This window comes from Molothrus aeneus, chromosome 3, assembly GCF_037042795.1.
Source record: "Molothrus aeneus isolate 106 chromosome 3, BPBGC_Maene_1.0, whole genome shotgun sequence".
Lineage (NCBI taxonomy): Eukaryota > Metazoa > Chordata > Aves > Passeriformes > Icteridae > Molothrus > Molothrus aeneus.
The window spans coordinates 17,465,090-17,492,979 of record NC_089648.1 but is presented as its reverse complement, the minus strand read 5'-3'; the positions used below and the strand labels follow the sequence as shown (position 1 = coordinate 17,492,979).

Sequence of the window (27,890 nt, the reverse complement as noted above, 5' to 3'; positions counted from 1 at the left end):
GGACTCTTCTTCAAGGCTTGTGGGGGCAGAGTTCCTGAACACTGTGCCAGCCACCAAGTTGCAGCACGAATACAAAATCCCCTCGAGCTTGTGGGAGGGATTGAAGGGAGAGAAGGGGAAGGGTCAAGATGACTTTTAATGAGGTGGGGGAAGGGGCTGGTTCATGTCCTTGTTTGGCCGTGTTGACTGTTAACCCCATCTCACCCTTCCCTGGAAAAAGGGACTCCATTCTGTGGGCATGGAAGTCAAAGTGCCAGGGACTGGAATGGGACCTGGGGTCCCAGGGGCTGCACGTTTGGAGTGGCAGCAGCCTGGAGTGAGGTTGTGTCACTTGAACAGCGAGCTGGATTTAGCCAGCAAGGAGGGTAAGGGAGCCAGGTGTGGCAGCAGTTCTAGGTCTGGGCTGGACACATCTGTTTTTGCAAGAGGGACAAGGTCTGGGCTGGTTTGGAGGGTAGGGCTCCATTTTCATGTGTGACTCCCTCTGTGGGGGCAAGAGAGGCTCTGCAAGGGCCACTTGAGGACAGACTTGTCTCAAGACCAGCTGCTGAGGGCAGGCACCGTGGGGATGTGCAGGGGTGCAGCTGGCTACTGGAACAGACTGGTGATCCCCAGGCTGGAGACTGGATCAGCTGAGCCTCCTTGCCCAGTTCCTGGAGGGATCCAGAGCCTGTGTGTGTATTGTCCCCCACAGCCCTTCACGGTGACTGGGTGCCCAGGCAGGTGAGGGTGTTGGTGCTGTTGTGCCAGTGCTGAAGACTGATCTGGAAGGATGGTGTGAGCACATTCCCTGTGTGTGCCCAGTGGGAATGCTGGCTCAGCCTTGTTGCTGGTGGCACATGGGGACATGAAGCTGTAGTGGCCTCACCTCCATGGGCAACCCCTTAGAGTCAGTATTCCTAGTAGAACAAGGTTAGCATTTCTCAACTTCTGTGTACTGTTAAGAACATCAGGTTGGTGCACGGAGTGGGTTCCTCAGGGAACTGAGGAGTGTCACAGGGCTTTAAAGGAGGTGACAGCTGCTTTCTCTACCCTGGGCTATTCCACTGCTACTCAGGAAAGGAGTTCTGAGAGCTGACCCAATTCTGTGCAAACCACATTCTGTGGTGTACTCAGGCCTTGCTTGCCTTGTCCTCCCTGAGCATGCAAAAAGCTGAATTTAGCAGGAAAGGCTGAGAGCAGAAGATGGTAACTGACCTGTGGCCAACTCCTGCCTCACAGAGGGACATGGCAGAGTGAGGTAGGAAAGTTACATGGAAGATCCTACAGGTGGCAAAGTACACCATCCTGCAAGAGAGAGACACAGGAGCAGAGGTGACAGGGCAGATGTAACAAGGTACAGCAGCAGAAAGAGGTGGAGAAGGTGACAAGACAGAATACTTGCTCCTTCTGTTCTGGAGTGTGTGCCCAAGTTCCTTAGGATAGGAAATTTCTGGCTATCTCCTAACTTAATTTTCCTACAGCAGACTAGGGCGAGGTCACAGATTTTTCCTGTAGATGTCTGATCCTAAGGTTAAGTTAAGGAAACTAAAAGTACATCAGGTGGCGTGGCACAACAATAACAAAAGGGTAGAGAACAGGAAGCCCTGTGTTCTATGAACCCAGATATGGGGAATGTCCAGTGTTTTGTTTCATTATGCTAGCCAAGTACGGCAGTATCTCAAAACTCCCTGCCTGTTACCGTGCTGCATTAAAGTAATTAAGCACAGGTTATGGTAAAACCTCCTTTTTTAATTGAAAAACATGGGTGGGAGTACAGACAATATTTACACAAGTTCTCAAGTGCAGCTCAACTCAAGAACATACGACAAAAAATACGATATAAGGATGCGGGTCCAAAAGATAATTGTGGAGGGTACCAAAAGGTACAACTTCCTGCTAACCACGGACCTTCATATCAGATCAGCAACTGAAAGGAGAGAAAAGGAAAGGATTAGTGAGTGTGTGGAGAGCCCCAGCCCAGCGGGACAGCCCAGCACTGCTGCCCCGTGCTCTCTGCAGAGGAAGGGCCAGCAGCACGCACCGTTCATGGGCATCTCGTCGATCTGGGTGGAGTAGTACTGCTCGATGTCCCGCAGGATGCGGATGTCGTCGTTCTTCACAAAGTTGATGGCGACGCCTTTCCGGCCGTACCTGCCTGAGCGGCCGATTCTGCAGAGGCACGAGGGAAGAGGGAATGGAGCCACTGTGGGAGACTTCCCCCAGCCCCAGTGGCCCGTGGGAAGCCCCAGCCTACCTGTGGATGTAGAGCTCTCTGTTGTTGGGCAGGTCGTAGTTAATGATCAGCGACACCTGAGGCACATCCAGGCCTCGAGCCCACACGTCTGTGGAAATAAGAACTCGGCTGCAAAGAGAAGGGCACAGTCAGGACTTTTCTGGGAACCCCCAGTCTCCAGCACAGAGCATCCCCTGCTATTCCATGCTCCCCCCTGCCCACAGCACACCAGCAGCACCCACACTTCTGCTGCATGGAAAGCTGTCCCTTGCACTATCACCAAACTTCAGCCAAGACAGGACCAACACAGCTTGGATCTTTCAGAAGGAATAATGCTCCCAAGTGTTTAAAATACTGAGGATGGAGCACAAACATTTTTCCTTGAATTTTAAGTGCAGCAACTCCCAACATCTTCAGCAAAACAGAACAGACTAATTCTACACCCAGAGGTATGAGTGTCCCTCCTTAGAAGATGGCAAGCTCTCAACCCTTCCGCACCACAGGAGAGAGATGGAAATCAGAGTTCTCCTTAATCTGAGCTGAACAAAGCCTTGAGACAGAGGCATTAGGGTTTTCCTGCCCTGAGGCAGCACTGATCTAAGCAACATTTGGGGCATTTACCTTGCACCAGATCTGAACTCTTTCATGATGGACTCTCTCTCCTTCTGGGGCATGTCCCCATGCATGGAGGAAACGGTGAAGTTGGCTTCCCTCATCTTCTCTGTGAGCCAGTCGACCTGTGAACATAGCCTGGGTTAGTTATTTGCTCAGACAGCCAAGCACAGCAGCTGAGCTCCAGAATGTTTGCTGAGATGGGCTGGTATGAACTGAGACACCTCCACAAGCATTTTGAGACTAAGGGAAGTAAATAATCCTTACAAAGCATCAGCTGTGTGATACAAGGCTCCACAAGCCATGAGAGGAAAGGAACTAAGAGCATTTATTCAGGAACTGTGGGTTTGCTCCAGGAATTATAAGCAGTTAGATTGAGCACATTCTTAATTCTCTAAAAAGGCAGCTCCTGTCAGCTGTATCAGGTCTGCCTCTGTTGTTTTAAGTTAGGCACATCCCAAAGGTTTAACCTATAGTCCTACTGAACTATTTCCAAATGGGGGAGCAACCAGACCTCTTAACTAATCCAGCATTGCTGGAGTCACCCTCAGGAAGCACCATGCCTCCCCGATGGCCCCTGTACCTTTCTCTTGGTGTTACAGAAGATGACAGCCTGGGTGATGGTCAGCGTGTCGTAGAGATCACACAAGGTATCAAACTTCCACTCTTCCCTCTCCACAGCCACGAAAAACTGCTTGATTCCTTCGAGGGTCAACTCATCACTGCAGGGAAGAGCACCACAAGCAGTTAGAGGGGCTGGGTGTGCTGCACCAGAGACCACCCCTCTGCCCCATGTGCTGTGGGCTGCTGGGTCCAGATAGAATCCAAGTTGTTCCAGAAAGTCCTGGGAAAACTCAGCTTTAAGAAGGGCCCTGAATATGACCCATGCAGCAAAGACTGGAACTGCTCTGCTCCAGCCAGACAGCTCCAAAGGGGAACATTTCTGTTCTCATCTTTTTTACATTCCAGCTTCTTGACAAGAGAGACTGAAGAAAGTCTCAAGAAGCTCAAATGTACGAAATGGGGCAGTGTAAGAGCTCAGGGAAGAGGGAGACTCCTCCCAAGTCCCAGTGCACAAGGACCCGTGACACCACCAGATGTAAACTGTTCCTCCAAGAACACCCGGGATCAGTTGGCTGAAGGGGCTTTTTACCTGCCATGTAATAGGAAATTTTAACAGGAAGCCTAAAAAACAATCCTCTGGGGGAGCCCAGGAATTGGAGAAGTGTGAAGGATAGATTTCCATGAGGAGAAACTGTTATCCATGGGGAGAATGAGGGGACATCCAGGCTGAGCAGCAGCACACAAACTGGACAAGGATAAAGTCAGGGAGATAAGCCAGCCCCTGCTGGGAAACAGGACATGAGCACATCTGTGGACACTCGGAATGATGAGAAGGAACACAGAGACTCCCTGTACATTTAAATCAGTGAATATTGTGACCTGCCCAGGGCTGCACCAACTCAGAGTCCCTGTTCTCTCCAAAGGAACTCACTGACCGTTTCACCAGGATGCGGATGGGGTCTGTCATGAACTTGTTGGTCATTTCCAAGATTTCATGCGGCAAAGTGGCGCTGATCAGAACAACCTGTGTGGCTGGAGGCAGGTATCTGTACACATCATAAATCTGCTCCTTGAAGCCTGCAGTGCAAGTCAAGCCACACACAACAGTTAGCACATCCTTCTCCCAAATATCCTTTTCTTTCACAATCTGATCTGGAATTCAGTACTGGGTCTATACTATGGGATGAACATAAATGTGTGAATCAGTAACATCAGACAAGGCTTGTTGTGTAGCTTAACCTACTACAGCCTATAACTAACTGTAATAGTCTAACCTTTTAAACTTTAACTTCTAACTTTTTATAAGTGGGCCTGCCAGCTGGGACACCCTAGAATCTCAAAGAAGCAAGGAGAAAGCAAGCAGAAGGGAGACAAATGTTTTACCTTTATTGAGCATTTCATCTGCTTCATCCAAAACCAGCATTTTGATGGCACGAGTTCTCAGACTTCTGCGACGAATCATATCTGTAAGATTTCACTTTGTGAGATGAGAATGCTCTGAAAGCAAGTGAGCCCCACCACTGTCAGGGCATTTTGGTGGAGGAGGGACAGATGTGAGAAATACAAAATGCCAGATGAATGTTATGTCAACAGAATCCACAAATCCTGTTTGAGAGTCAGCCCAGTTTGACAGCTGCTAAGTTTTGGTGGGCTTTTTTTCCACTTCTTGGGACCAGTTCATGTTCTCCCAGTGACAGGAGCTTGTGTAAGTGCTATGTGTTCCTCAGACATGCAGAAGATGGGAGCTTGAAGGCCAACACTACCCCTGTGGTAACTGCCACGAGCAGTAAATGTTAAACTCCTCACGCAGTGAAACCAGAAAGTACCAGCTGCAAGTGCACCTGATTTAACAAAGAAAGAGCAACCACCAGGACATAGAAAATGTGGGCCTAATTCTGGCATTCATGTAGGCCTGGCTCCTATCCCCTTGGAAGATTCAGGGACTACAATACTTTCTCCTTTTTCCAAAGCCACCACATAAAGAGTCACCTCAAGAATGGAAAGCAAAGCATAAACAGAGAGAATGAAAATACCATCACCACTGATTTCCCCGTAGTCTTTTCCAGGCACAAGAGCAGTAAGTTGTTACCTTGTTACACTTCCCCTCAATGTTACATTAAAGGTGTTACACTGAATGCCAGGATTTCCTTACCGAACACCCGGCCAGGAGTGCCAGCCACCACATGCTGCCCATAATCCAGTTTGCGGATGTCCTCGCCCACGTTGGTGCCCCCGATGCAGGCGTGGCACTGCACATTCATGTAGTCTCCCAGGGCGAGAAGGCCCTGTGTGGGTACAAAGGAAGGGATTCACCACGCCAGCTCTCCCCAGGCTGCCTGTGTCAGGAGATGCAGGCCTGTGCAGCCATGCTGTGGGCTTTTTAAAGAGATGTCAGCACAAGGAGTTAGGATTTTTAATGTCTGTTACCCAAACCTCCACAACAGCAGGCCTTAAAACACTGGGGACTCATTTCCTCAGGGATCACAACTGCTTTAGATGGGCTGGCCTTAAAAACTCAGTTAGGGCTCTGCAAAACCTCAGACTACCAAAGCAATGGATATAATGCAGAGGAGCAAATGGCCCTGTATCAGATCATGCTTCTGTTATTTCCCTCAGGAACAGAAGAAAAAGTGGAAGCTGTGCTTTGAGCTCTGCTAGAGAATCAGCAGAGCACTGGCCCCAGGCCTTGCAAGGTTTCCCAGACAAGGACTGCAATGCTCCTACCTTCTGGATCTGCACAGCCAGCTCCCGAGTCGGTGCCAGGATCAAGGCTTGGGTCTCACGGACCTGGTTAAAGCACAGAATCACATGGAAGTTAACCACAGGCCAGAGCCAGGCATGCAAGAGGTGATGGAGCTCACAGAATCAAAGCTGTGAAATGCCACAGCTGAAGGATTTAGAACAGAATTTTGTGCTAAAAAAAAAAAAAAAAGGTGTGTACATTTCTTGCTAAATAGAACCAAATTTCAAGTCCTTCAGTTCTGTGTGTTTGGTTCAGATAAACACCTTGCATTGCTCAAGAACTCCAAGACAAAGTTTTGAAGTGTCACCTTTAGAAGTATTACGAGCACTTTACAGAAATAAATCAAAAGCTTTCCTTTCTACTTAGAACATGCAACCTTAATTTTTATGCCCCCAGACAGTGACAGGTGAGTAACAATCCCAGCCCACTGAAACCCACCCTTTTATTCAATTGAATCTGCACATCCAATTATACCCCAAAACTATTGGATGGACACAATGCCTCTGAGCAGAACAAGAACAAAACAGCTGTTGGTCAATAACCTAGGTTTGAGTCTGTGCAATGAATCAGATCACCTATCACCAGATAGGCTGATGATGCTATTAGGACTGTCTGAAGACAATTCTGCTTGCTGAGAGATTAACTTAGCCCTAACAGGTGAAAGAGATCAGCTGTTAAAGACAACTTTATCATTACAAGATCATCTGAACTTACTTTGCCAGAATGGCTTTAACAGTTAAATTGTTACAGAGTCTGGTGAAGCTCTCAGTCAGAATTCTGTCTGAGGTTCACTGCTCATAATTATAAGATTTCAAAGTAAAACTTAATTTATTCACTCTTAAAGAACACACTTTTACAATGAAGACCAGCGTTTTGGTAAAATTTTTTTTTAGCATGTGCTGCTCTCAGATTACCTGTATATCCAGGCATTGTAGAACAGATATGGAGAATGTTGCTGTCTTCCCTGTTCCCGACTGTGACCTGAGAAACAGATGTTTGGTGAATACTCTGCATGTCTGGACCAACAGCACAGGCAATTCAACACATTCCACCCCTGTGCTCTCTCCCACCCCCCAGTGCAAAGAACTCAACAGTGTCAACAAAGGTTTGCTATGATCAGAGCCTGATCTGCTGTCAGGCAGATTTGAAAGCTGCAGTATCAGGGACAGAACACTCCAGGGTCCCCAGCTCTGGCACCTTTGCTCCTTATCAGACCAGCATTTTAACTTTTTGCCATCTGCCATACATTCACTTTTTTCAAGTAAATGACAGATAAACCAATGCAATTTGCAAGACCAGTAATTTGCACTGGTGACCAAGAAAGGATTCTTTCAGTGGGATGCATATCCTTCTTTGTCTCTAAGGCATATTTTTTACAGTAACTAAACCTAATAAACTTTGGCATTAACTGGCAGAGGATCACAACAAGTTAATCAATTTCACTGTTTGCTTGTCGCACCATAAAACCACAGAGTAGTTTGAATTGGAAGGGAATTAAACAACATCCAGCTCCATCCCCCACCCTGCCAAGGGAAGGCACACCTCCCACTAGACCAGGTTGCCCAGAGCCCCATCCAGCCTGGCTTTGAGCACTTCCAGGGATGGGACATCCACAGCTGCTCTGACCAACCTGTCCCCGTGTCCCACCAATTTCAGGTCATTCCCCACACCCTGCCAGGCACCAGCCCAGGCCCACGGGTAGCCGATCCCGCTTCCAGCCTCAAGGCAGGGAATGTGCCCGACATCCCCCTTGCACTCACTGGGCGATCACGTCTCTGCCCTTGATGATCTGCTTGATGGCTCGCTGCTGGATGGCCGACGGCTTCTCGAACCCTGCGGCGCCAAGAGACACCGTCAGGCCAGGCCAGGCCCGGCCGCAGGGCGCAGGCGCGGCCGGGCGCACATCCGGGCCCTGCCGCGGCCCCCGCACCGCTCCGAGCCCTCAGCCCGAGCCCCGGCCCCGCGCCCCCGGCTCCGCGGCCCTTCCCCTCCGGCCCCGCCGCCCACCGTAGGCGTAGATGCCGCGCAGCAGGTCCTCCCGCAGGCCCATGGTGTCGAAGGTGGGCGTCACGTCCACCTCCTCGCTGGTCTCGAACTCCACCTTGGTCATGTCCTCCTCCTTCATGAGGCGCTTCCGCGCCGAGCCGCCCGCGGATCCCGCGGACCCCGCCATGGCCGCGCCGCCGCCGCCTGTGCCGCACAACGCCCGCCGCGCGCGCCCCGCTCCGCCACTGCGCCTGCGCGGGGGGCGGGCGGGAGCGGCGCGCGCCTGCGGGGGGACGGGCCGGGAGAGGCGCGGGGCGGGTCGCGCGCGTGCGCCTGAGCGGGACGTGCGCGTGAGGGCACGGGGCGCGCGCGAGCGGGACCACGGGAGGGGGGGGCTTGGAAGGGCCCTGACGGGATCGGCCCCGCTGGGTGCGGAGTGTCCCCAGAGAGGGAGAACCCGCGACCTCCCTTCCCTGAGCAGCCCGTTCCAGTGCCCTGCCACGCTCTGTGCAAAGAAGTTGTTGCTCATGCTGAGGTGGAACTTCGTGTTTTAGTTTATGGCCACTGCTCCTCGTCCTGCCGCTGGGCGCCACTGGAAAGGGCCTGGCACCATCCTCTTGGCACCTGCCTTTGGGATATTTGTATGTACTGACGAGATCCCCGCTCAGTCCTCTCCTCTCCAGACTAAGCAGGCCCGGAGAGCCCCCTCAGCCTCTCAGGAGAGGTGCACCAGTCCCGTCATCACCTCTGTGCCCCCCTCCGCTGGAGCCTCTCCAGGAGCTCCTTGCCTTTCCTGCCCTGAGGAGCCCAGAACTGGACACAGCACTGCGGAAAGAGCCGAGTAAAAAAGCGGCATCAGCTCCCTCCGCCTCCTGCCACTGCTCCTCCCGATTCACCCGGGAAATGCATCCAGGGCGCTGGACCGGGATGTGCGCGCGGCCTGCGCATGCGCGGGGTGTAAGGGCCGGGCCGAGCCGATGCTGCAGTGCCTCCGTCCCGCGGATGCATAACCCCGTTTTCCACGGTATGTCAATGTCTCTTAAGCAGCCAAGACTCAGCAACTCCATGGGATGGGGTTTGTAAAAAGGATCCTGGTTATGGCCTTGATCTGCAGCTCCATGAGGGGATTTCCACAAACCTTGGGCAAGGAGCAATTAAGTCCTTGCCAGTTCCTTACACAGGACAGTTCGTTTGTGTTCGATGTTTTAAAACGATCTTGTAGGGAATCCAGACACGAGTCCAGACATCACACACTTAAAAAGGTTTCTTCATCCATTTCCCGTGTTCCCCACCCCAAACAAAAAACAAACAAAAAGACCCAAAGCAAACAAAAAAAAAACAAACCAAAAAAAAAAAAAGGAGGCTAAAGATCAGGGTTTACTGTGAACAATTCAGGCCAAGATACTTTTCACAACTAGGTGATTCCATAGGATTCAGTCAGGCATCTGAGGGTGGTGATCTGGGGGAGGGTTCTTCACTTGCAGGACAATTTTTAGATATGGTCTGTACTGCAGCCACTGAAAGGCTCCCTTGGGAGCTGCCTGAGTAGAAGCAATGCCTGCCTGGGTGGTATGGGATTGTAATGCACAACAACAGGGGGCTGTTGAGCCTGATCTTTTTATGGGAGGGAGAGGGTTGCACATCCTAGGAGAAGAAAAACATCACCCCAGTTCTAACATTGACCTCAGAAGTGCTGATGTCTCTGCACCTCACATGTGACACAGATTGTCCTCTTTTTAGTGCATGAACAAGCTTCATCCACGTTTATTTTTGTTTGATGTAAAATACTTCTTTCTCCTTAGTGCATTCAGTTCCAAGGACTGGCAAGACATTTGCTTTTGAAGTAACACCACGTGAATGTGCTAAGGTGGAAGTGAATCTCTGCTTGCCTTGACAGCCAGGACAGCTCAATCCAGGATCTTGAGAAAAAAAAAAAGAAAAAAGAATCGTTCTTTTGGCTTCAGACTTTGAGGTAACAGCTCTCTGAAGACAGGCTTCTTCCAAACCTGGTACAAAATCGGTGCTTTTGGAAATGTTCTGAGTTCTGTATCAGCTTTCTGGGCTCTGCTCTTTGTCAAATAAAATGTTGGCTGTCAGTGCCCCTTTGACAGTTTTCCCAAGACCCTGTAAGTGATACAACTTTCAGTGCTGGTCTTTCTGTGGACTCTGGGTGTTGATGGGTCAGCAGGGAGACCAAACTGAATGGTCTGTGCCTGCAGACCTGCTCTTGTGGCTGCCATGAGGGCAGCTCAGGACATCTCCCTCCTGGCAGCCTGGGGTTGTTTTTAAAATGTTCTTTAGTATTGATCTGGTCTCTGAAGTTTCCCTTTGATATTGAAAACCATCAGTTTTCTTCTGCCAGTTTGGCCCCACTGACTTATTCCTTCTGTTTTTTCCTCAGCATCAGAGGGGAGCACTCAGGGAAGCAGCCTGTCCTTCTGGCCAAGCTACCTGGGCCCACATCACTTCTCCAGCCTCAGCAAAGACACTGGATTTGCCAAGCCTCAACTTGTCACTGCCACCTGAGCCCTGGAAGAGCTCAGAGGAGATCCTCAGGGTCCCTGGTTGTGCCTGGATTGGTGCTGGTGGGTGAAGTGAGCAACTGCCCAGGGTGAGGGGAGCGCTTGCAGCCAGGTTCAGGATGGGTTTGGTCACCCCAGGGCTGGAGGAACGTGGAGGTGGATGTGATCTAGGCTTATCTGTGAGATGGGGGAGGCATCCCTGAAAGACTGGAGGGTGGTCAGATGGTGTGACAACAGGAATCCTGTTGGAGCTGTTAGAAGAGGGAGGAGGTGATCTCAGTCTGTGCTTTTCTTGCAGAGGAGGAGCATCCGCACGGAGCAGCAGGTGAGCCTGGCAGGGCTGCCTGCAGCTTGGGACAGCACACTCATGGTCCCCAGGAGTGGCCTCCAGCCTGCAGCTGACACCTCCTACAGATACAAACTGCAGTGCCTCTGGTAAGGGCTCTGCTCCCTGTGAGGGCCTTCTTTGGGCTGCCTGAGGGGTGTCCTCATGCCCTGCTCCGCTGTGTCTGCAGGACCCAGGTGAGGCAGATCGCCAGGGAGAGGGACAAGGCGAGGCTCAGTTTGGAGAAGGCAGAGAGACATTGCCTGCAGCTGGGCAGGGAGCTGGATGAGCAGTACATTGCTCTTGAGCACACCCAGAGCAAGCTCAGGTAGGAGGGGTTCTTTTGGTGGGGTGGAGAAAATGTGCTCACACATCCCTTTTGAATCTCCCACTTGTTTTGCCAATGTGTAGTGGCAGGAAAGTCCTTGAAGACCCCTCTCCACCACTATGATCTCAGCATCCTTCCGACAAAGCTCTCATCTCCTGCTTGTGGCCATCCAGGAACATGCTCTGTCTGTCCCAACCATGTTGCTTTTTTATCCCCAGGAATGTTCAGGCAGAAATAGAGGCAAAAGAGCTGCTTTTGCAGCAAGCAGTGAGTCACCAGGCAAAGCTGGAGGCTGCTACACAGCTCCTCCAGGGCAAAGAGGCCAACCTGCAAGGGAGACTGAACCATGTGATGAATGTAAGTACAGCTGCCTTGGATGAAACACCTTCGCTCTTTCAGAGGTGGCAAAGCAGAGGTGGTGACAAATATAGATGGTTCACTTTGCTCTTGTTGGGAAGAACAGGAATTTTATGGAGAAGAATCATCAGCCACATCCATCCAGTTGTATTAAATACAGAACTTGTTACCTTGCCATGCCATTACTAAACTGCTGTGTTGTCTGTTGGCAGTGGTTTGGCCCTTGGTAACACCTGAAAACACAATGGCCAAAGCTAAAATTGTGCCAGGGGCCATGTCAAAGGCAGAGATGATGGTGTCTGCATGCCTGGGATTACCCCAGCTCAGTGTAGAAGTACAGATGGAGATAGCTCAGGACTTGCTGCCTTTGTTAACTGTGAGGGAACCACAATTTTGGGGAGCAGAGGTGGAGCTGATCCTGTCTAGCTCTTACTGTGCAAAACCCACTCCTGTCCTTTGGAGACATGAGCCCATGTGGTATCAGCAGTATGCTCTCCTGTCATGGGTTAAGAATGATGCTCCCCAGTTTTTTACCAAGACTCCCCAAACCACGCTGCCGCTTGCTCGCTCCCCACTTTTCAGTGGCAGGAGAATGGGAGGCACAAAAGGCAAAGACCATGGGTTGAGATAAGAACAATTTAGTGGAAACAGCAGTGAGATAAGAAACAACCAGTGACAGCAACAGTATTAACAACAAAAGTGTATAAAAGAGAGGGTGATTTACATGCTGAATGCTCATTGCAGAGCAGCCACATTTTCTCTGGAAGGCACCTCCTTCTCCCTGGAATTGAGAGAGAGTGCCTTCCCTCTGACCCCAATGAATGAGGTGGTTCAGAATAACATCTGGGCTTTAGCCACATCCCCTTCTGGTTACTGCAAAAATCAGCCCTGTCCTGGCTAAAACCAGGCCATGTCCAGGGTCTCCTGGGAGCTGTGGTTGTCCTGCTGATATGCCAGTTGTTTTACAGCTCCCTGCTGAGTACCTGTGGCTGATAAACCCATCCTGCCATGTCAGGACTCACTGCAGCAGGGAAATCTCCATTTTACTTGCAGGAGAACACACAGCTACAAAACAAGGTCACAGAGATGGCTGAGAAACTGTCAGCCTCTGAGGAAATGGTGTTGGACCTGCAAAAAGAACTCAACCACATTGTGAAGGATAAGGTAACCTTTCTCTATTGCAGTCAAATAAAAACTTTTCAGGAATTCATAAAAAAATTGATCTTGCTTATTTTTGTCAGTTGCTATGGTCTCCCCCTGTGTGAGCTCTCCTGTGCTTTAATGACAACCTGGAAGCTGGGAAAGAAAAAAGGGTGTGAGGAAAGTTTCCAGTTGTAGAGAATTCTGCAAATCTGCAGTCTTCCAAGGGAAAACTTATAGAGTTTGGTTTCCAGAAAAGTTTTATTTTTTCTAGTATTGAAGTAAAGGGCTTGTTTTAGTATCTTCCACTCCTAAAATGAATCTGGGGAAAGAAGTGAGTCTGTGATCTTGTTAGCCAGGAAATCCTGCCTTTGCTGTCTCATATGTGGAGAAAATTGTTTTTCCTCCTCTTTCTAACCCATCCCACAGGTGATGGGCCCTTTAGGGAGCCTTCTGTTGAATGTACGGGTGTGCCCCGTGACCCCAGGGACTTAGCAGAGCTTTTGACTCTCCATTTGGAGCTGATTTTCCTGATGAGAAGTGTTTCTTTGTGCAGCTGGAGCAGGGGGAGCCCCACAGCCCAGAGTTCCTGAAGCAGAGCGAGTGCTTTGCCGAGATTGTCCTGGAGTACGAGCGGCAGTGCCAGGTACGTGTGGGCAGCCCTGCCAGTGTCACACTGCTGCTCTCTGCAGCACATCTCTGGGCCACTTGGGCCTGAGGGAGTGGAAGGAGGCAGATCTGATCTTAGGGCAGAGAGATCCCTGTTACCTTGCGCAGAGTGCTGTCTTCTCACTCCTGAAGCCCTCCATGGGTTGTTTGCCTTGCAGGGATTTTGGCAGGAGAGAGTAGGGGTGGATCATAAATTCCTTCCTGCTTGTAGCCATGGACTATTTTGTTGGAACCATGTACCTCTGTTGTTAAGGACAGGCCCTGGGCTCTGTTGGATTTCTTCTTGAGCACGAGGAGAAAGCTGTTCTCCTAATTTGGAAACCAAATTAACAGCTAAAGTCTTCTATCTTTTTGTTTTTCCTTCCTTCTTGCCCCCACTTTAAAAAAACCCTAAAAATCTTGTTGCTGCTGAACTCTGCTAGAGAGTCAAGGTAAGCCAGTCCAGATATCTGATGTGTGTGTGTGGTCCAAGAATTGGTGCTGTGTGTATTGCAACTCCTGCAGGGTGCTGTGCTCCTTCCCAGAGCTTGGGGCTCTCTGAGGCATGAGCAAAAACTGTTTCCCTTCTCCCATTTTTAACGTGTGTCTCTTGCATTTTTAACTAGTGTATCTTTAACTGGTGCTGGGTGCTCTGTTCTTTGAGTCCTGTGCTTGTCACATTGCCTCTTTGTTCCCAGAGTCTGTGTGTGGCTGGGGAGCACCCCTGAGCAGGGACAGGGACAGTCACATCCCCCCAGCAAGGGCTGAAATGCAGCAAAGCCATTCTGTAGATGCATCAGGCAGCCCTTCTCCAAGCTGTAATTAAAGGCAACATTCTCAAACACTATCCAGTGCAGCATTGCTCCAGGTGGCACTAGAGGGTTGAATATGCTCAATGCTGCAATTTTTCCTCTCGTTGAGCAGCCCCAGAGTTGTCCATGGGAATGCTGATGGGTGGAAAGATTTGACCTTCAGGCTTCACCTGCCCCTATGAAGGCACCCACTGGGGTTTATCCTTTACCCTCGTTGAATGCTCTCAGCCCCCCTTTCCTGTTTAGAATGGAGATGAAACAAACTGGGTTTGCATTTGTCTACATCTGCTCAGTAATATTTGTTACCTGGAAGTGTCCTAGTTCATAGTGTCTCACAGCACATCAGTTTCCTGGGTGGCAGGATATGGGATGGAATTGGATGTCTGCTCAAAGTGAACAGTCCAGAAGAAGGCAGGATGCGTTGTATGCTGTTGCTTCCAGTACAGGATAGAGGATGTGAAGTGAAGCAAGCAGCTGCCCCTCTCCAGACCCCTCCATGGAAGTGGCTCATGGCACTGCTGTGGTGGCTCATTACTTGGTGTTCAGCTCTGGGACTCCTGCTGATGGAGATGGGATAAACTCCTATACTGGCCTTGGGGTGTCTCTGGCACCAGGACCTGCCTCATGCTGTGCTTCCCATGGGATCAGCACCTTCTTCCCTTGTTTTATTCCTTCTGCAACCTGGAAAAGTTTCCTCCCAGAGGCCTGTGGGCTTTGCTTCCCTGTGAATCCTGCTGGTTGCCTTCTCTGCATAGAGTAGTGCTTGTTGGCCAGCCCGTGTGCCCACAACAGAGCCTTGAGGATGTAAACACAAACCCCTGGGCGTGTGCTGGGATCATGATGTTTCTTCTGTGTTGGATTCCACCAGTGGTTATTTAGGTCAGGAGGGTCTCAGGAGGCCCAGCCCCCTGAGGTGTTGGCAAACCCCTGGTTTTGTGTGCTTTTGCGCTTTACAATGTGTAGTGATGGTGGTCTTGGAAATCTGGGGTTATATTTCTTCTTTGACTCCTCCAAATTATCTTATGTGTTCCTTTGTTTGGGAAGGCTGTGCTGGGGCCGGGGGAGGCCCTGCCAGGAGCTTTGCAGGAGCTTTGTCCTGTGTCCTGAGCAGTGTTTGTTCCAGGTGCTGTACGAGCAGAACGGAGCGCTGCGGAGGGAGCTGCAGGGGCTGCGCCTCCAGCTGCAGGAGAGCAGGGCTGAGGGAGGGCTGCCAGCAGCAGGTAACGTGCAGGAGGGCTCAGTGCCCGTCCTCTTAGCAATGACAAAGTTCCCTCTGCCTCCAAGTCTGCATGGGAGTGTGGGGAGGCTTGTTGTGCCTGAACTACTGCTGCCAGTTCTGATACTGGGTAGCCATGGGAGGGAAGAAGGAGAGGATGGGTGGTGGGGAGGAGGGGGATGGAGGAGAGGAGGGTTTTCCAGCTTCAGAGTTGCTGATGGAACCTGTGAGCTGGCAGATTCTCACTGTTGAACATGCTGAGGAAACAATGCAATAAAGAGGAAGTAGCCCCAAACTGTGGGTTGGAAAATTCAAGTTGAGCATTAGATGAAAGCTTCTGGCCAAGAGGGGTGATGCAGCCCTGGGACTAGTTGCCAGGTAGATGGGGAATGTTCATATGTTGGGGTTGTATGCAACCCCCCAAACCCCTTATGGACTGGATGAAGCTGCAGCCAATCCTGATTGGTCCTGTCTTGTAGGCCTCCCCTCACAGGGCTCCTCTCTGACATCACACCCTTCTCCAAGCCCTCTTGTTCTACTTCTGTGTTTCCAGAAATGTCACTCCCAGTGGAGCAGCTCCAAGAGCAGCTGCAGGACCTGAAGGCGCAGCTGGAAACCAAGGTGAGTGGGATGGGGGGAGATGTCCTGACTGCTTGTCACACAGCTGCTGCTACAGTGTGACTGATGAGATATCTGCTCCAGTAGGGCTGCTGGAGGGAGAGTTCAGGCTGGGGAGCAGGGTGGTGCCTCATCACTCTGTGGGGTCATTTACTGTGCTTCTCCAGCTTGTCTTGGCTGGCAGGAGGATTTGGAGCCTTTGCCTCACTGGCTGGCAAAGGCTCTCTGGAAATCACTGTCACCTTGTGAAATGTTTGTGTGGGTCTTATGAGGAACCAGAGATCACTCAGTGTTGTTGTCACAGTAAAAGCAGGGACAGGACCAAGAGGAGAAGCAGCCAGGTGTCTCCTGATGGTAGGGGCTGTATCAGAGCCTTGTCACCCTTGGCTTGCAGCACACTTCTAACCTGCTGCTCTGAGGTAACAGTGTGAGCCCAGCCTCCTCTTCAGACAGCTGTGAATGCTCATGGGAGAGGCCTCAGTTTCCACATTTACTCCTTTTGCTGCTGAACTGACAGGTCTGTGATGCTTGCTGGGTTTTGTGTTGCAGCAATGCAAGAGAAAATCCTAAACTGCCCTGCAGGTGACAGAACAGTTCAAGGAGCACAAAGCTGCCTACAGATCTTCTGTCTGCTTTATAGTCCTGCCTTTGTGCACACCAAATCCCGGAGTTTCTGGTGTTCACAGGGGAGTTGTGGGGAGCAGCAGCTTCTTACCAGCACATCCTGACAAGGAACCACTCTGCAGTGGAGGAGGGATATGAGGAGCCAGTGGCAGATGATGCCCTGGCCTTTCCCTTCTCCTCTCTGGGGCTCCTTGCAAAACAAGGAGAATGGGGAGAACTGTGCTGCTTGCTGGCAGCAGCCTGAAAGAAAAAGAATTGGGACCCACTGTTTTTTGCTTGTTAGACACTAATGCATGAGACTGATAGTTCAGCAGGGACCAGAACTGCCTGAAGAGAGTCCTCTGTTGAGTGGGACCAATAGATCAATCTGAATTGGAGTTATTGGAGGAGAGGAAAGCTCTCAGAAGCATGGTGCTGATATCCCAATCCTATCTCCTTCCAACAGATAAACTGTTATGAGGATGAAATAGAGTTAATGTGGAAAAACTTTGAGAGGGAGAGGAAGGACAGTGAGGAAAGTTTCAAGGCTGAGATGTGCAAGATGGGATACCAGAAAAGAGATCTTGAAGAAACAGTTGCAAAGTACTGGGCTATAATTAATGGGCTGGAAGAGCAAAAATGGGAATGGAGCTGGAGGAGAGGTTTGAGATGGAGCAGGCCAGGGTGGGACTGCAGCATACTGAAGACATTTGCCATCCAGGGCAGCAGCTGGACCAGGAAGAGAAGAAATAAAGACACAGCACAGGGGCAGAGTGAGCCTGGGGTCTGCCACTGTTCTCTTTCTGGGGCTAAGGAGGAAATTAGGGGTGCATGTCCTGCTCATACCTGAGTAGGTTGGGCTGATTTTTCACAGGGCTGATTTTTCACAGGAGAGCTGCTTTAATTTGGAAGAAAACCTGGGCAGAATTGCAGGGCTGCAATTGTTTGAAGTGAGACATCCAACTCCCCTTACATGAATGCTTTTATTTCAGGACTCTAAGTTTCCCTGCATGTTCTACAAGGCTGTGTTAGAGGCAGTGCCCAGCAAAGACTGTATCTTAACATAGTGAGAGATATAAAAGAGCTTTCATTAGTGTTTTCTTATTACCTCTTTCTTGGTCCTTCAGCAAACCTGCCTCTACTTGCTAGATGATCACAACTTGCTATCTTAAAAGCAGTAAAAAATGTCTTCAGTTTCTCCATATAGGTAAAAGAGACTGGTTTGTGAAAGAAAGAGGTTGTCACTGAATAACTGCTTATGTTCCCTTCCTCCTGCCTCTGCCCTGCTGTGTCTCCCTTTGGGATCAGGGTTCCCCTTGGCAATATGCCAGCAGAGAATTTTGCTAGGTCATTGTCACTGTTTTAGGGTTGAGATATGGGGTAGGTGAGGGAGAAGGGAGGTGATTTGGCTGAAGTCTGTGGTAGACCAGGGAAACAAACCCAAATAACAGGAATACAAGGCATTTAAGCTGTTTTATCTCTGGTGAATGGCAGATGGACTGACTGCAGTGGGGAGCTTTCAGAGTTGCTGGAAAAGATGTAATTGGATGTCTTTAAGAAGTGCAAAAGGTGTGGGAACTTTCTGTGAAGTTTAACAAATTGCCTTAACTTTGCAACATAGAAAACCCTTTGTATTGCATCTCCAGCAAATGTACATTCAGAGACTGGCTGAGCATTTCAGGCTGTGATATCAAACCCAGGTCAGCAAGATGGTTTTTGTCTTTAGGAAAGATGCAGAGGCTGAGCATAGCAAGAGCTGTCATGGAGTGAATGCCAGCATGAGGACAACTGTAAGACTTCATTGCAGCAGCACTGGTGTGAGAGGAGGTGATTTCCCAACAATGAAGGCTCCAAGGTGAGGCCTTCCAGAGCAGGGCACCCATGAGAGGCAGCAGTGGAAGCAGAAGAAAAAGACCAAGTCTCTGTGGAAGCAGAGGCAGCTCAAGTTGTAAGAAAAGGTTAATGATGAACACGCCAAGATGTGAAAAATGCTGGGTGTTGGGTATGACAAGATTAAAAAGGCACCAGGATGAAATGGGAGTAATGCAGAGACAGTGAAGCTGAGGGCTCTGCTGTTGGAAGGGACAAGGTGACTGGAGAGCTGTCCTCTGCGGGAAAATGAGCTGATCCTCTAAGACTCAGATGAGCAGGTAGACCAAAATCTTCTGTTGCAACTTCATCACTGAGGGAACAGAGAAGAAATGAGCAATTGTATGATGGACACACCAGTGCAAACAGTGCAGATGTTTGTTGTAACAAATGGCCTGTTCAATCTAGCAGCTGGAGACAAAGTGGAAGGCATTTGTTAGGGAGAAATTGAATCTTGATAGACAAGGGGATGTGCTTGGGAAGGAGGCAGAGTTAAATGCCTTCAAAGAGCAGACATCTCAGGACATAAACCTGACCTGCAGGGCAAGAAGAGAAGGAAAAAAGCTCTGGGAGACAGTGGTGTAACAGCATAGGAGGAAACCTGACATTCAGGCTGTCAATACAGAGCTGAAGAGGAAGAGGAACAGGTTGAAACTGGAGCTGATGCAGCTCAAAGATATTGTGCAGTACTTGGAAAATGAACCCAGAGCTCAAGAGAGTGTCAGGTTTGAGTGCAAAGGTAGTTTGAAGATCTAACATGCTGCTGCAAAGAAAAAGCAGAGGCTTTGTGAGACACAAGGCTGCTGAACACTGTAACAGCAGCTGTGTTCTCTTGGATGTTCCAACAGCAGCTTTGTTCTGCTGCTCTCATGAAGTGGGCTATGAGCTAGGATACTTCCAATTAATAAATATTACTGAGCACATGTGGACAAAAGCAATATTATGCACATGTAGACAAAAGCTATATTATGTCTTTTACTGATGGTGGGAGTGTGGTCAGGGAGCTGGGATGTGCTCCTGTGGCTGTGGCTGACTGCACACTCATCTCCTCTGCCACATGGATGTTGGAGATGCCACAGGAAGCACAGCATGTGAATCCAATGTAAAGTTCCCAAAAGCAACTGCACTGAGGTGAGCAAACACCACATAGCCCATGGATTGGTCCTTGTGCTTCAAGGAGAGAGGAAGAACTTCCTCACACAGCTCTCTGCATGCCACAGGCACTGCCACAAACTGCAGTGCTGTCCTTCCTGCCAGGATGGATGGTCTGTTATCCTGCACCTTCCCTTGAGGGATTTGGGTCCTGTATGGCTCTGGTGTTTAGCAGCAGTTGTTGGATAGGAGTGTCCAACACAGGACTAAGGTTCATTCCCACATGTGCCAGTATTCATGGCCTCCTGGGAGACTGGGAGTACCCACAGAAGGATAATGAAGCCACCTTGATTTGGAGTCCCAGCTTTGTGTCCAGCACTGTGAAATCACAGAGGCCTCACAAACAAGCTGATTTCTCCAGACCTGGCTTTATTGCAGTTGAGGGGTTGGCCTCACCACCTGTCACCCTGTAATGAAGTCTTGGTGTGTCTGGATGAGTCAAATCACTTTGTATCCACAGGACTGCCAAATAATTTTAGCCAGCTGGAAGCCACATCAATTCAGTCTGATGCTCTTTGTCCTTATTCCCCTTTATTTCCCTTCCCTTGAAGATCTGCTCCTTCTCTAGTCTTGTCTCTTGATTGTCCCCACATATTTTGCCTGAGCTATGGGAAAGTTTTTTCTCAGTTTTTCTTAGTCCTTAGCTGTCATTGGAAACCAAATTGGAAGAAATCAGGGAGCCAGCACAGAATGCCAGCCCCCAAATGGGGCTTGTGCATGTTTTTCTAACTCTGCTGTCTCTCCCTGCACAGGAGACCCATGCTGGCTGCTGGAGAACAGCTTGCTGAAGAGTTAACATGGGATGGATTTCCTCCTTAGAAAGCTTTAGATAGGTACTGGGGTCACCCACTGAGCCATAAATCTGGGGAGAGGCAGGTTTCTGGTGTGGATGATCCCCATCTGCTAAACTGTCCCTCCCATTGTTCTTCATTCCTTGGTTTTAGGTCTCTGATAGCATTGCAGGACTTTGGATGTCCCCAGGCTGTCTGCCCTGGGCTGGGCTGGGCTGAGTCACCTGCTGGGGCAGAGGCACCTGACTCACTCCTACATTGATTCAGGGCCATATCTGTTTTGGCTTGGCTTTGCTTCCTGTTGCAGGCCAAACCCAGATGTGCGACTACCCAAAACAGGGCTCTCTGGGGGCTGTTCTTTGCTGCTCTGTGGCCTGAAGCTGATCCTATCCCTCTTCCCAGCAGCAAGAACAGGAGTGAGTTGGGTAGAGAGAAGCTGGAGGAGCTGAGAGGCTGAAACAGCAGAGTTAACAGCATTGGTAGGAAGCCATCAACCCCAACTGCCAGGCTCTTGGCTGAAGGATTTAGAAGGGCAAAAACTGCACATGTTCATAGAGGAAAGCAAAAATATTTGTTTCAAACATTCAAACCCAGTCTTCCTTTGAGGGACCAGCTTCATCTTATAACTTGTAAAGCAGTGAAAACTTGTGTGACATTGTAAGTCTTACAGAAGGGGAAAGTCTGTAACGACTTAATGACTTTCACTACTTTCACTCTTTCTCCCTGAGCTTTCTCTCCCTCCCAGTCTCACACCCATATGGCTCAGTCAGTCTTTGTTGCCTGTGTTCCCACCCCAAGCATCCTGTGCATGATTTGTTGTTTCTTTTCTCCACCTTTTCCAGAGTGATGAGGGCAAGGAGGGGCTCTCTCACCAGGATGTCAAGAGGCCTCAGCTGGGCTGTGAGCCCCCTGAGCACAAGGCTGGTTACAGTGCTGGCCCTGGCACTGCCCAGCTGCACAGCCAGAGCCTTCTGGAGGCTGAGTGGCTACCAGGGGCAGAGATTGCTGCCAGGCTGGAGCACCACCAGAGGCATGCAGCATGCTGGATGGAGATGGAGCTGCTCCAACAGCAGCTCCAGGCCTCACAGGAAAAGGTGAGTGTCCTTCATTCAGTAGCAGGCTGCTGATGAACTCTTGATGTTGGTGTTGTCCTGCCTGGGGCTGTGCTGGACACTTTCCCCAGAAGGGAGGGTGTCCGAGTTTTCAGAAAAATGTTGTACTCTTCCTCTTTGTGGAGGACAAAGGATTCTCCCTCCTGCTCAGCCATGGCTGAATCCAGTTCAGGTGCAGCTGGGGAGAGCTCCTTGCTTGCTTGTCCCTGTGATGCCCCCCTGTCCTTGTCCTGTGCAGGCTGGCTGGGCAGAGGGGAGGTGGCTCTCACAGGGGTGCCAGGAGCTGTGGTTCCCCATGGCTCAGCTGATAGAGGAGCTGGAGCAGTGGCAGAATTGGATAAGGGTTGGGAAGGGATGACAGCAGCCAGGCAGGGCTTGTTGAGGGATGGGAAATGAGGTGGTTAGAGCAGAGCAATGTGGATCACCAGGACAGAGGGAGGAAAGCCAATGTGAGAAACCTTCCAATGTGTTATTAATCCTCTCCTGCATTCTATCCTGGGGACTGGCTTTCCAAAGTACAGCTTACCCATGCCAGCCATCCCAAAGTTGGACCAGATCTGCTTCCCATTACCAGTTTTGCCCTTTGCTGGTGACAGGAAGCAGAGGACATGTAGTACAGGACATTCAGTACATCACAGCTAGCCTGGGATGTATCCAAAAACCCAAGTGAGCAGCCCCCTCTGTCTCTTGCTCTTGTGGCCCTTGGTCCTGGGACTCCCTCCCAGAGAATCCTCCTGCTCCTCACTGCTCAGCAGGGGGAAGCATCTCTCAGCAAGGGGTCTCTGTGTCTCCTCCTGCAGCTCTCAGTGCTCTCACTCCCTTGCTTTGCAGGCTGCCCAGTGAGCACTACTGCCATGGTGCTGCAGCTCTGCTGTGCCTGTGCTGGGGTGAGAGCTGAGGCGAGGGCTGAGGGCACTGTCTGACCTCTCCTCTGCCCCAAAACACAGCCTGGCCTGTTGTGGGCTCAAAGCTGTAACCAGCTGTCAACCTTTCTGTGTTACAGCTTTTGGAAGCCAAAGCTAGCCTGAGCCTCGCCCAGGCCCAGCACACTCTGCAGTTGCAGCAGGCCAAGGCTCAGATAAACAGCATGGTGCCAAAGAAGCAGTTTGAGCAGCTGCAAAACACCCTGAGAGAGGAACAGTGCAAGACTCAGCAGCTCCAGGAAAGCCTCCAGCTGCAGGCTGAGCAGACATGCAGGCAGCTGGTCAGGATCCAGGTAAGCAGGGAATTGCAGGAGCTCAGTCAAGGGTACTGTGAAGGGAACACTGGAAGGCAGCTGTGATTGAAGCCACCAGAGGTTTGGGTGGAAGATGGTAAAGAACCCACAAAGAAAATGCACTTACCTTCAAATTCAGCTGCAACTTTAATTCTTCATGAATCCTCCAGTCACCAGCTTGCACTCAAACAGGTGAATTTATCTCTAGGGCACTGAGCAACCAGGTGCTGGGTTCTTGTGAGTTTGTCTTCTGGGCAAAGATAGGGCAAATTATAACCTAAGGAATTGTAATGAGCAGGCACAAGGAGACTTTGTCCCTCCCTGAGCTTTACTGGATGTGGCTGGGAAAGGGGAGGCCAATGGCTTATTTTTTATAGAAAAAACTGCTGGAAAATCTGTGCCTTGTCTTAAACTGGTTGGTGCAGACCTAGGGAAGGTTGTGCTGCTCTAGACCCCTGTCGCACTGCTCTTTGTATCCTGCCCCTCTGATGGACCCCCCTGCTCTGCCTCAAGGAGCATGAGGGTCCATGAACAGGGCCTGTTGGGGAAATGTACATTCCAGAGTTGCCAGAGGCCAGGAGAGTGCAGGGACAACCCACACACAGACTTTCTTGCCCTCTGCAGGAGGAACACGAGCAGCTGCTGCAGGCAGCTGTGGAGCAGGCAGAGGGGCTGGAGCAGAGTCTGAGGAATGCTGAAGCTGTGCTGGCAGAGAGGGCAGCTCAGCTCAGAGATGCCCAGGTGAGTGCAGAGGGGCTGGTGCTGTGTGTCCCTGCCCATCTGGTGCCCCTGCATGGGATGCTGAACCTGAAGCCTCCTGTCCCTGCTTTAGGCCCAACTCTCCAGGAACAAGCTCTTGATTGAAGAGCTCCGTGGAGAGAACAGGAGGTTTGCAATGGCCCTGCAGGCTGCTGAGCTGAAGCAGAAGAGCATGGAGGAGAAGAACCAGTTGTTGGAGGAACAAGCCTCAGCTCTGAAGCAGCTTATTGGAAAAATCACACCAGCATCTCTGAGTGGGTGATGGAACATCTGCAGTGGCAGCCCCTGCTCCTGGCTGAGGCTGGTCAGGTGCAGAATGGGAGATATCGCTGGGTTGGGAAATCAGCCTCGTCCTCTCTGGTCTTGCCACAGGATTTTCCTGTGCAGAAAATAGCAGATGGGGAGCCTAGAGTCCTTTGAGGAAACTGGTCTTATGGATAGCTGAATTTTCCAACGAAAGCAACAGCCTTGGTGCCTTTCCCAGTGGCAGTGTGCTGTTATGTCATGTTTGTCTCAGGACAGCCAGCTCACAGGATTTCCTTTGGCAGTGTTTGGGGGTGGTGCAGGTGCTCCCTCTCTGCAGAAGTCTGATGTTGGAGCCACACTTACATCTCAAAAGTCAGGGCAGAAGGGCTTGCAGGACCCTGTGCTTGGTCACTCCTGAGTTGTGGCATTAAAAAATTTGTAATGTTACAGCACCTCCTGCTATTTCCAGTCTGCTCTGTATTTCAGTCACCTTCCCCAACTACTGCTGAACATTTATTGCCAACAGCTCCTCCTACAGCCTGAGCCTAGGATCCAAACCCAACCAGACTGTGGCCTCTGCAGTGAGCACGACAGAGCAATGCTGTAATGTCCCAGGCATTTATCCTGTTCCTGCATTTTCCCTCAGCTGTTTGCTTTTTCAGCTCCAGTCTGAGATGGAGGCCAAGCAAACCTCCAGTCTTACCTAGGGCTGATGTTTTTGCAAGTGTTTTCCCAGACACAGTGCAAGAGCCTGTGTTTTCGCTCCATTAGGAAAACCAGACAGGGAAAGCAACTCTTCAGCCTTGTTCTGGTTTTGTGCTAACCAGAATCCTTAAAACCCTCTCCCAACTCCTACTCCAACTAGCCCATAGGCCCAGCCAGATCAGTGCTCTGGGATAAGAGATTCTTCACAGGAACAGAGGCACAGGCCAAGCACACTGGGAAAAACCCAGGCCCATGACCCAGACTGCAATGATCATTTACACAGCACCTCAAGAAACCACATTTATGGGTCTCTGATGGGGACAAGGCTTCATGTGTAATCCTGGAAGGAACCTTGTGCAGCCTTATCTGACACTTGGAGGAGCAGTTCCACTGAGATACTTAAATAACCATCACATTGCAGGGTCAGGATGTGTTTGGCTGGAGAGCCAGATCAGTGCTGAATGAACACCACATTAACTCTTAAAAACCCAGGAGACTGAAGGAATTCTTTATTTTGCAACCATGGAGTTTTTCTGGCTTCTAGAGCCCAGCCAGTTGGTGTCTTAGATGCACAGTGTGAACAAAGAACTACTCCAAACAAAAATGCATTCACAAACCCTGGGTGTAGCTGTGGGGCTTGGATAATGCCCCCTCACTATCCTGGATTCCCAGGACTGCTGTATTACCAGCATGCACCCTTTGCTGATGAAGAGCTGTGGTTTTAAGGCATCAAAGGCTGTTAGGAGGAGTGGCAGGGTGCCACTGCAGAAATACTGAGGTCTCTGAAGTCCTGCACACACCAGATCTCAGTCCCCATCGTGGGCAGGTCACCAAGCAAGAGCTGTCCCTCCTGTCCTGCACACTTAGGACAGAACGTGCTCCAGGATTCCTTGTCTGATCAACTGCTCACATTTCCAGCGGGGTAAAAAGTGCTGCACAGAAACACAGAAAAACCCTCCTTGAATTTGTTGGATTTGTTGCTGCACACAACCAGCTCTGTTTCTTGTGGTGTACATCCAGTGCCTCATGGTACCAGATCAGGCAGAGCTGCACTCTGGACCATGCAGACAGCACGTGCAAGGAGCTGTGTGTGCAGGGACTGGGACATGCTGCAAGGCCAGCATGAGCAGGGGGCATGTCATGGGAGTGAAAGGGAAGGAAGAGAACAGACCACACTCCTGCCACAGGTACCTGGCTGTTCTTCTTTAACAGGATGGTAGTGCCATCATCGATCTCAAACTCCCCATGGTCTTTTAAACACCTCACCTGCAAAGTGGAAACACAGCTCTGTAAGAGTCCAATAAAAACCAACCACCCCCTCCAGGTAACAGTCCTTGGCATGGGAACATGGTTTCTAGTTGGTCTAGTTAAAGTTGCTGCAAAAAGCTGCAAAAATCTCCTACTGGATAACTTGCCCCACCACAAACTCCCTGCAGACCAGAAGTGCCATCTCTCAACATACTTTGTGCTCTCAGTAGAAGGAGTAAAATGCTGCCGGGCAGAGTAAAACACAGAAACCTGTGAAAGCTTTGGAACTCTGAAAGGTTTTGCTTGATGAACTGACTTGGGATGGGGATGAAATGCTCAAAAAGAGATAGTCATGGAAATGTTTATTCATGGATAGAAGGCAGAAACCTTGCACTTACTTCAATGTACAGGCTTTTAGGAGGTTTGATGTCCTGTGTGAGGTCCAGCCCCTCCTCTCCTCCTACTGACCTCATGTAGGTAGCCAGAGACTTTTTGTACCGATTGAACCACTCCACCTGTGGGCATGTACCCACAGACAATGAATACACACAAGTAAGTATTTGCAGAAAGACGTGTTAAATGTCATGTTTATAGTGGGGGGAAGACTACCCTATTTTGATTGTATTAAATAATCCATCAGGAGGAATATGTAGGAAGGGGGGAAGAGTTTGAAACGAGGCTGACTCACTTCCTCAGCTGACATGTGGAACTGGATGGTGTTGGGGAGAACGCTGCCATACTCCCACCTCAGTGCTCGGATCCGTAGCAACCGGTCATACCTAGGGGAAGAAATGGGGCAAACCCAACACCTCTGCTGAGGTGAGTGCTGGCAACATCCCCAGACCACAGTGACATCCACTAATCTAAACTTTTAAAGAGCAGCAGGAAGCAGAGCCTTCTCTTTGCGGTGATACCAGCAACGAACACAAGGAGAACCAGCTCCACAGCTGCCTTGCTGCTCGTGGAGAAGCCACCTGCCCGGGCCGAGAGTCCCGCCACCCTGGCCCTGGGGACGCTGTGCCGGCAGGGATGAGCCCAGGGGACTCACAGGTATGCCAGGAGGCAGCGCTGGTTCCGGAGCAGGCAGCAGTGCCGGAACCGGATGAGGAAAATCAGGTCCGTCCGTCCCGCCTTCGCTTCGGACCTGGGGGATGAGGGGAAGGAGAAAGAGGAGTAGGAGCAGAGCTGCGGGCCGGGGAGCGCCGCCCGTGCTGGGCGGGACGCGCCGGGGGCAGCGCCCAACTCACACATCCGCCTGGTTCCGCTCGTACAGCGCCCGCATCTCCTCCAGCGCCTGCCGCAGCTCCTCCGTCTGCAACAGCGGCACAGGCAGTGAGCGCGGGCCGCCGGCCGGGCCCGCCCGCTGCTCCCGGGGCTCACCCGGAGGGGCGGTAGGTGCCCGCCGGCGGGGCCCACCCGGTGCTCCCGGTGCTCACCCGGAAGGGCGGGAGGTGCCCGCCGGCGGCGCGGTGCAGCTCCCGCACCAGCTCCATGCCCCGCTCCGCCGCCATCGCGCCCGACCGCGCGCGCGGGAAATCCGCCCGCGCACCAGCCAATGGCGGCAGGGGAGGGGCCGACGGCAGCCAATGGGAATCAGAGGGCTTAGAGACGGAACCACGCCTCCCCGGGCCCCACCCCAGCCCCCGCCCCCGCCGTTGCCTGCGCTGAGCTGCGCCGGTCTCGGCGGCCGCGGTGGCGCTGCTGCGGCTCTCGGCGGCCGCCGTGACACTCTTGGGGTCACACTGAGAGCCCCCGAGGGGTTGGAGCGAAAACTGGAATTTCTACCGCACACTCGCCTCTAGCAAGCCTGTTTCCCCTACTCCTCTGGGCGGTTCGCGGGCTGCCGCACCGCGCTGCCTCTGGCAGCCTCCTCCCCATGCTCCCCCAGCCCTTCCCCGCGCATTTTTCCCTTTTGACAGCCTTCCGACCCGGAGCATGCCAGAAGTAAAAGGAGAAAAAGAAAAAAAGAGATGGGTACGTTTGTGGATGGGATAGGAATTTTTTTAGCACTCGAAGCCCTGGATAGAGATTCAATAACCCAGGACCACCACAGCTTGTCCTGCTCCAGGAATTTCTTTTTCTCTGGCCATGTGTTTCTCATGG

The 27,890-nt window shown here is 51.0% G+C and overlaps 3 protein-coding genes across 3 annotated transcripts; 1 reads left to right on the top strand and 2 right to left on the bottom strand.

Annotated features, from left to right (window-relative positions):
* Positions 1–1,710: 1,710 nt before the first annotated feature.
* On the bottom strand, positions 1,711–8,360 carry EIF4A3 (eukaryotic translation initiation factor 4A3). Its single transcript, XM_066546393.1, has 12 exons — positions 8,142–8,360; positions 7,895–7,967; positions 7,049–7,115; positions 6,116–6,178; positions 5,544–5,676; positions 4,775–4,855; positions 4,327–4,468; positions 3,411–3,549; positions 2,837–2,952; positions 2,237–2,344; positions 2,024–2,151; positions 1,711–1,909 (listed from the first exon to the last, which is right to left on the bottom strand). The coding sequence occupies exons 1-12, from the start codon at positions 8,305–8,307 to the stop codon at positions 1,893–1,895; spliced, it is 1,233 nt and encodes a 410-aa protein (XP_066402490.1). The 5' UTR covers positions 8,308–8,360; the 3' UTR covers positions 1,711–1,892.
* A 682-nt stretch (positions 8,361–9,042) lies between these two features.
* LOC136555229 (ninein-like protein) lies at positions 9,043–24,286 on the top strand. The gene is made up of 14 exons (XM_066547831.1): positions 9,043–9,144; positions 9,923–10,092; positions 10,522–10,705; positions 10,941–11,077; positions 11,158–11,295; positions 11,514–11,652; positions 12,706–12,816; positions 13,349–13,438; positions 15,376–15,472; positions 16,022–16,089; positions 21,344–21,595; positions 22,617–22,829; positions 23,454–23,570; positions 23,662–24,286. The coding sequence occupies exons 4-14, from the start codon at positions 11,010–11,012 to the stop codon at positions 23,848–23,850; spliced, it is 1,482 nt and encodes a 493-aa protein (XP_066403928.1). The 5' UTR covers positions 9,043–9,144; positions 9,923–10,092; positions 10,522–10,705; positions 10,941–11,009; the 3' UTR covers positions 23,851–24,286.
* Positions 24,287–25,012: 726 nt separating this feature from the next.
* On the bottom strand, positions 25,013–27,298 carry GINS1 (GINS complex subunit 1). Its single transcript, XM_066547830.1, has 7 exons — positions 27,224–27,298; positions 27,035–27,099; positions 26,836–26,931; positions 26,476–26,566; positions 26,186–26,302; positions 25,731–25,805; positions 25,013–25,471 (listed from the first exon to the last, which is right to left on the bottom strand). Exons 1-7 carry the CDS (start codon positions 27,296–27,298, stop codon positions 25,403–25,405), a joined length of 588 nt encoding a protein of 195 aa, XP_066403927.1. The 3' UTR covers positions 25,013–25,402.
* Between the last annotated feature and the right edge of the window lie 592 nt (positions 27,299–27,890).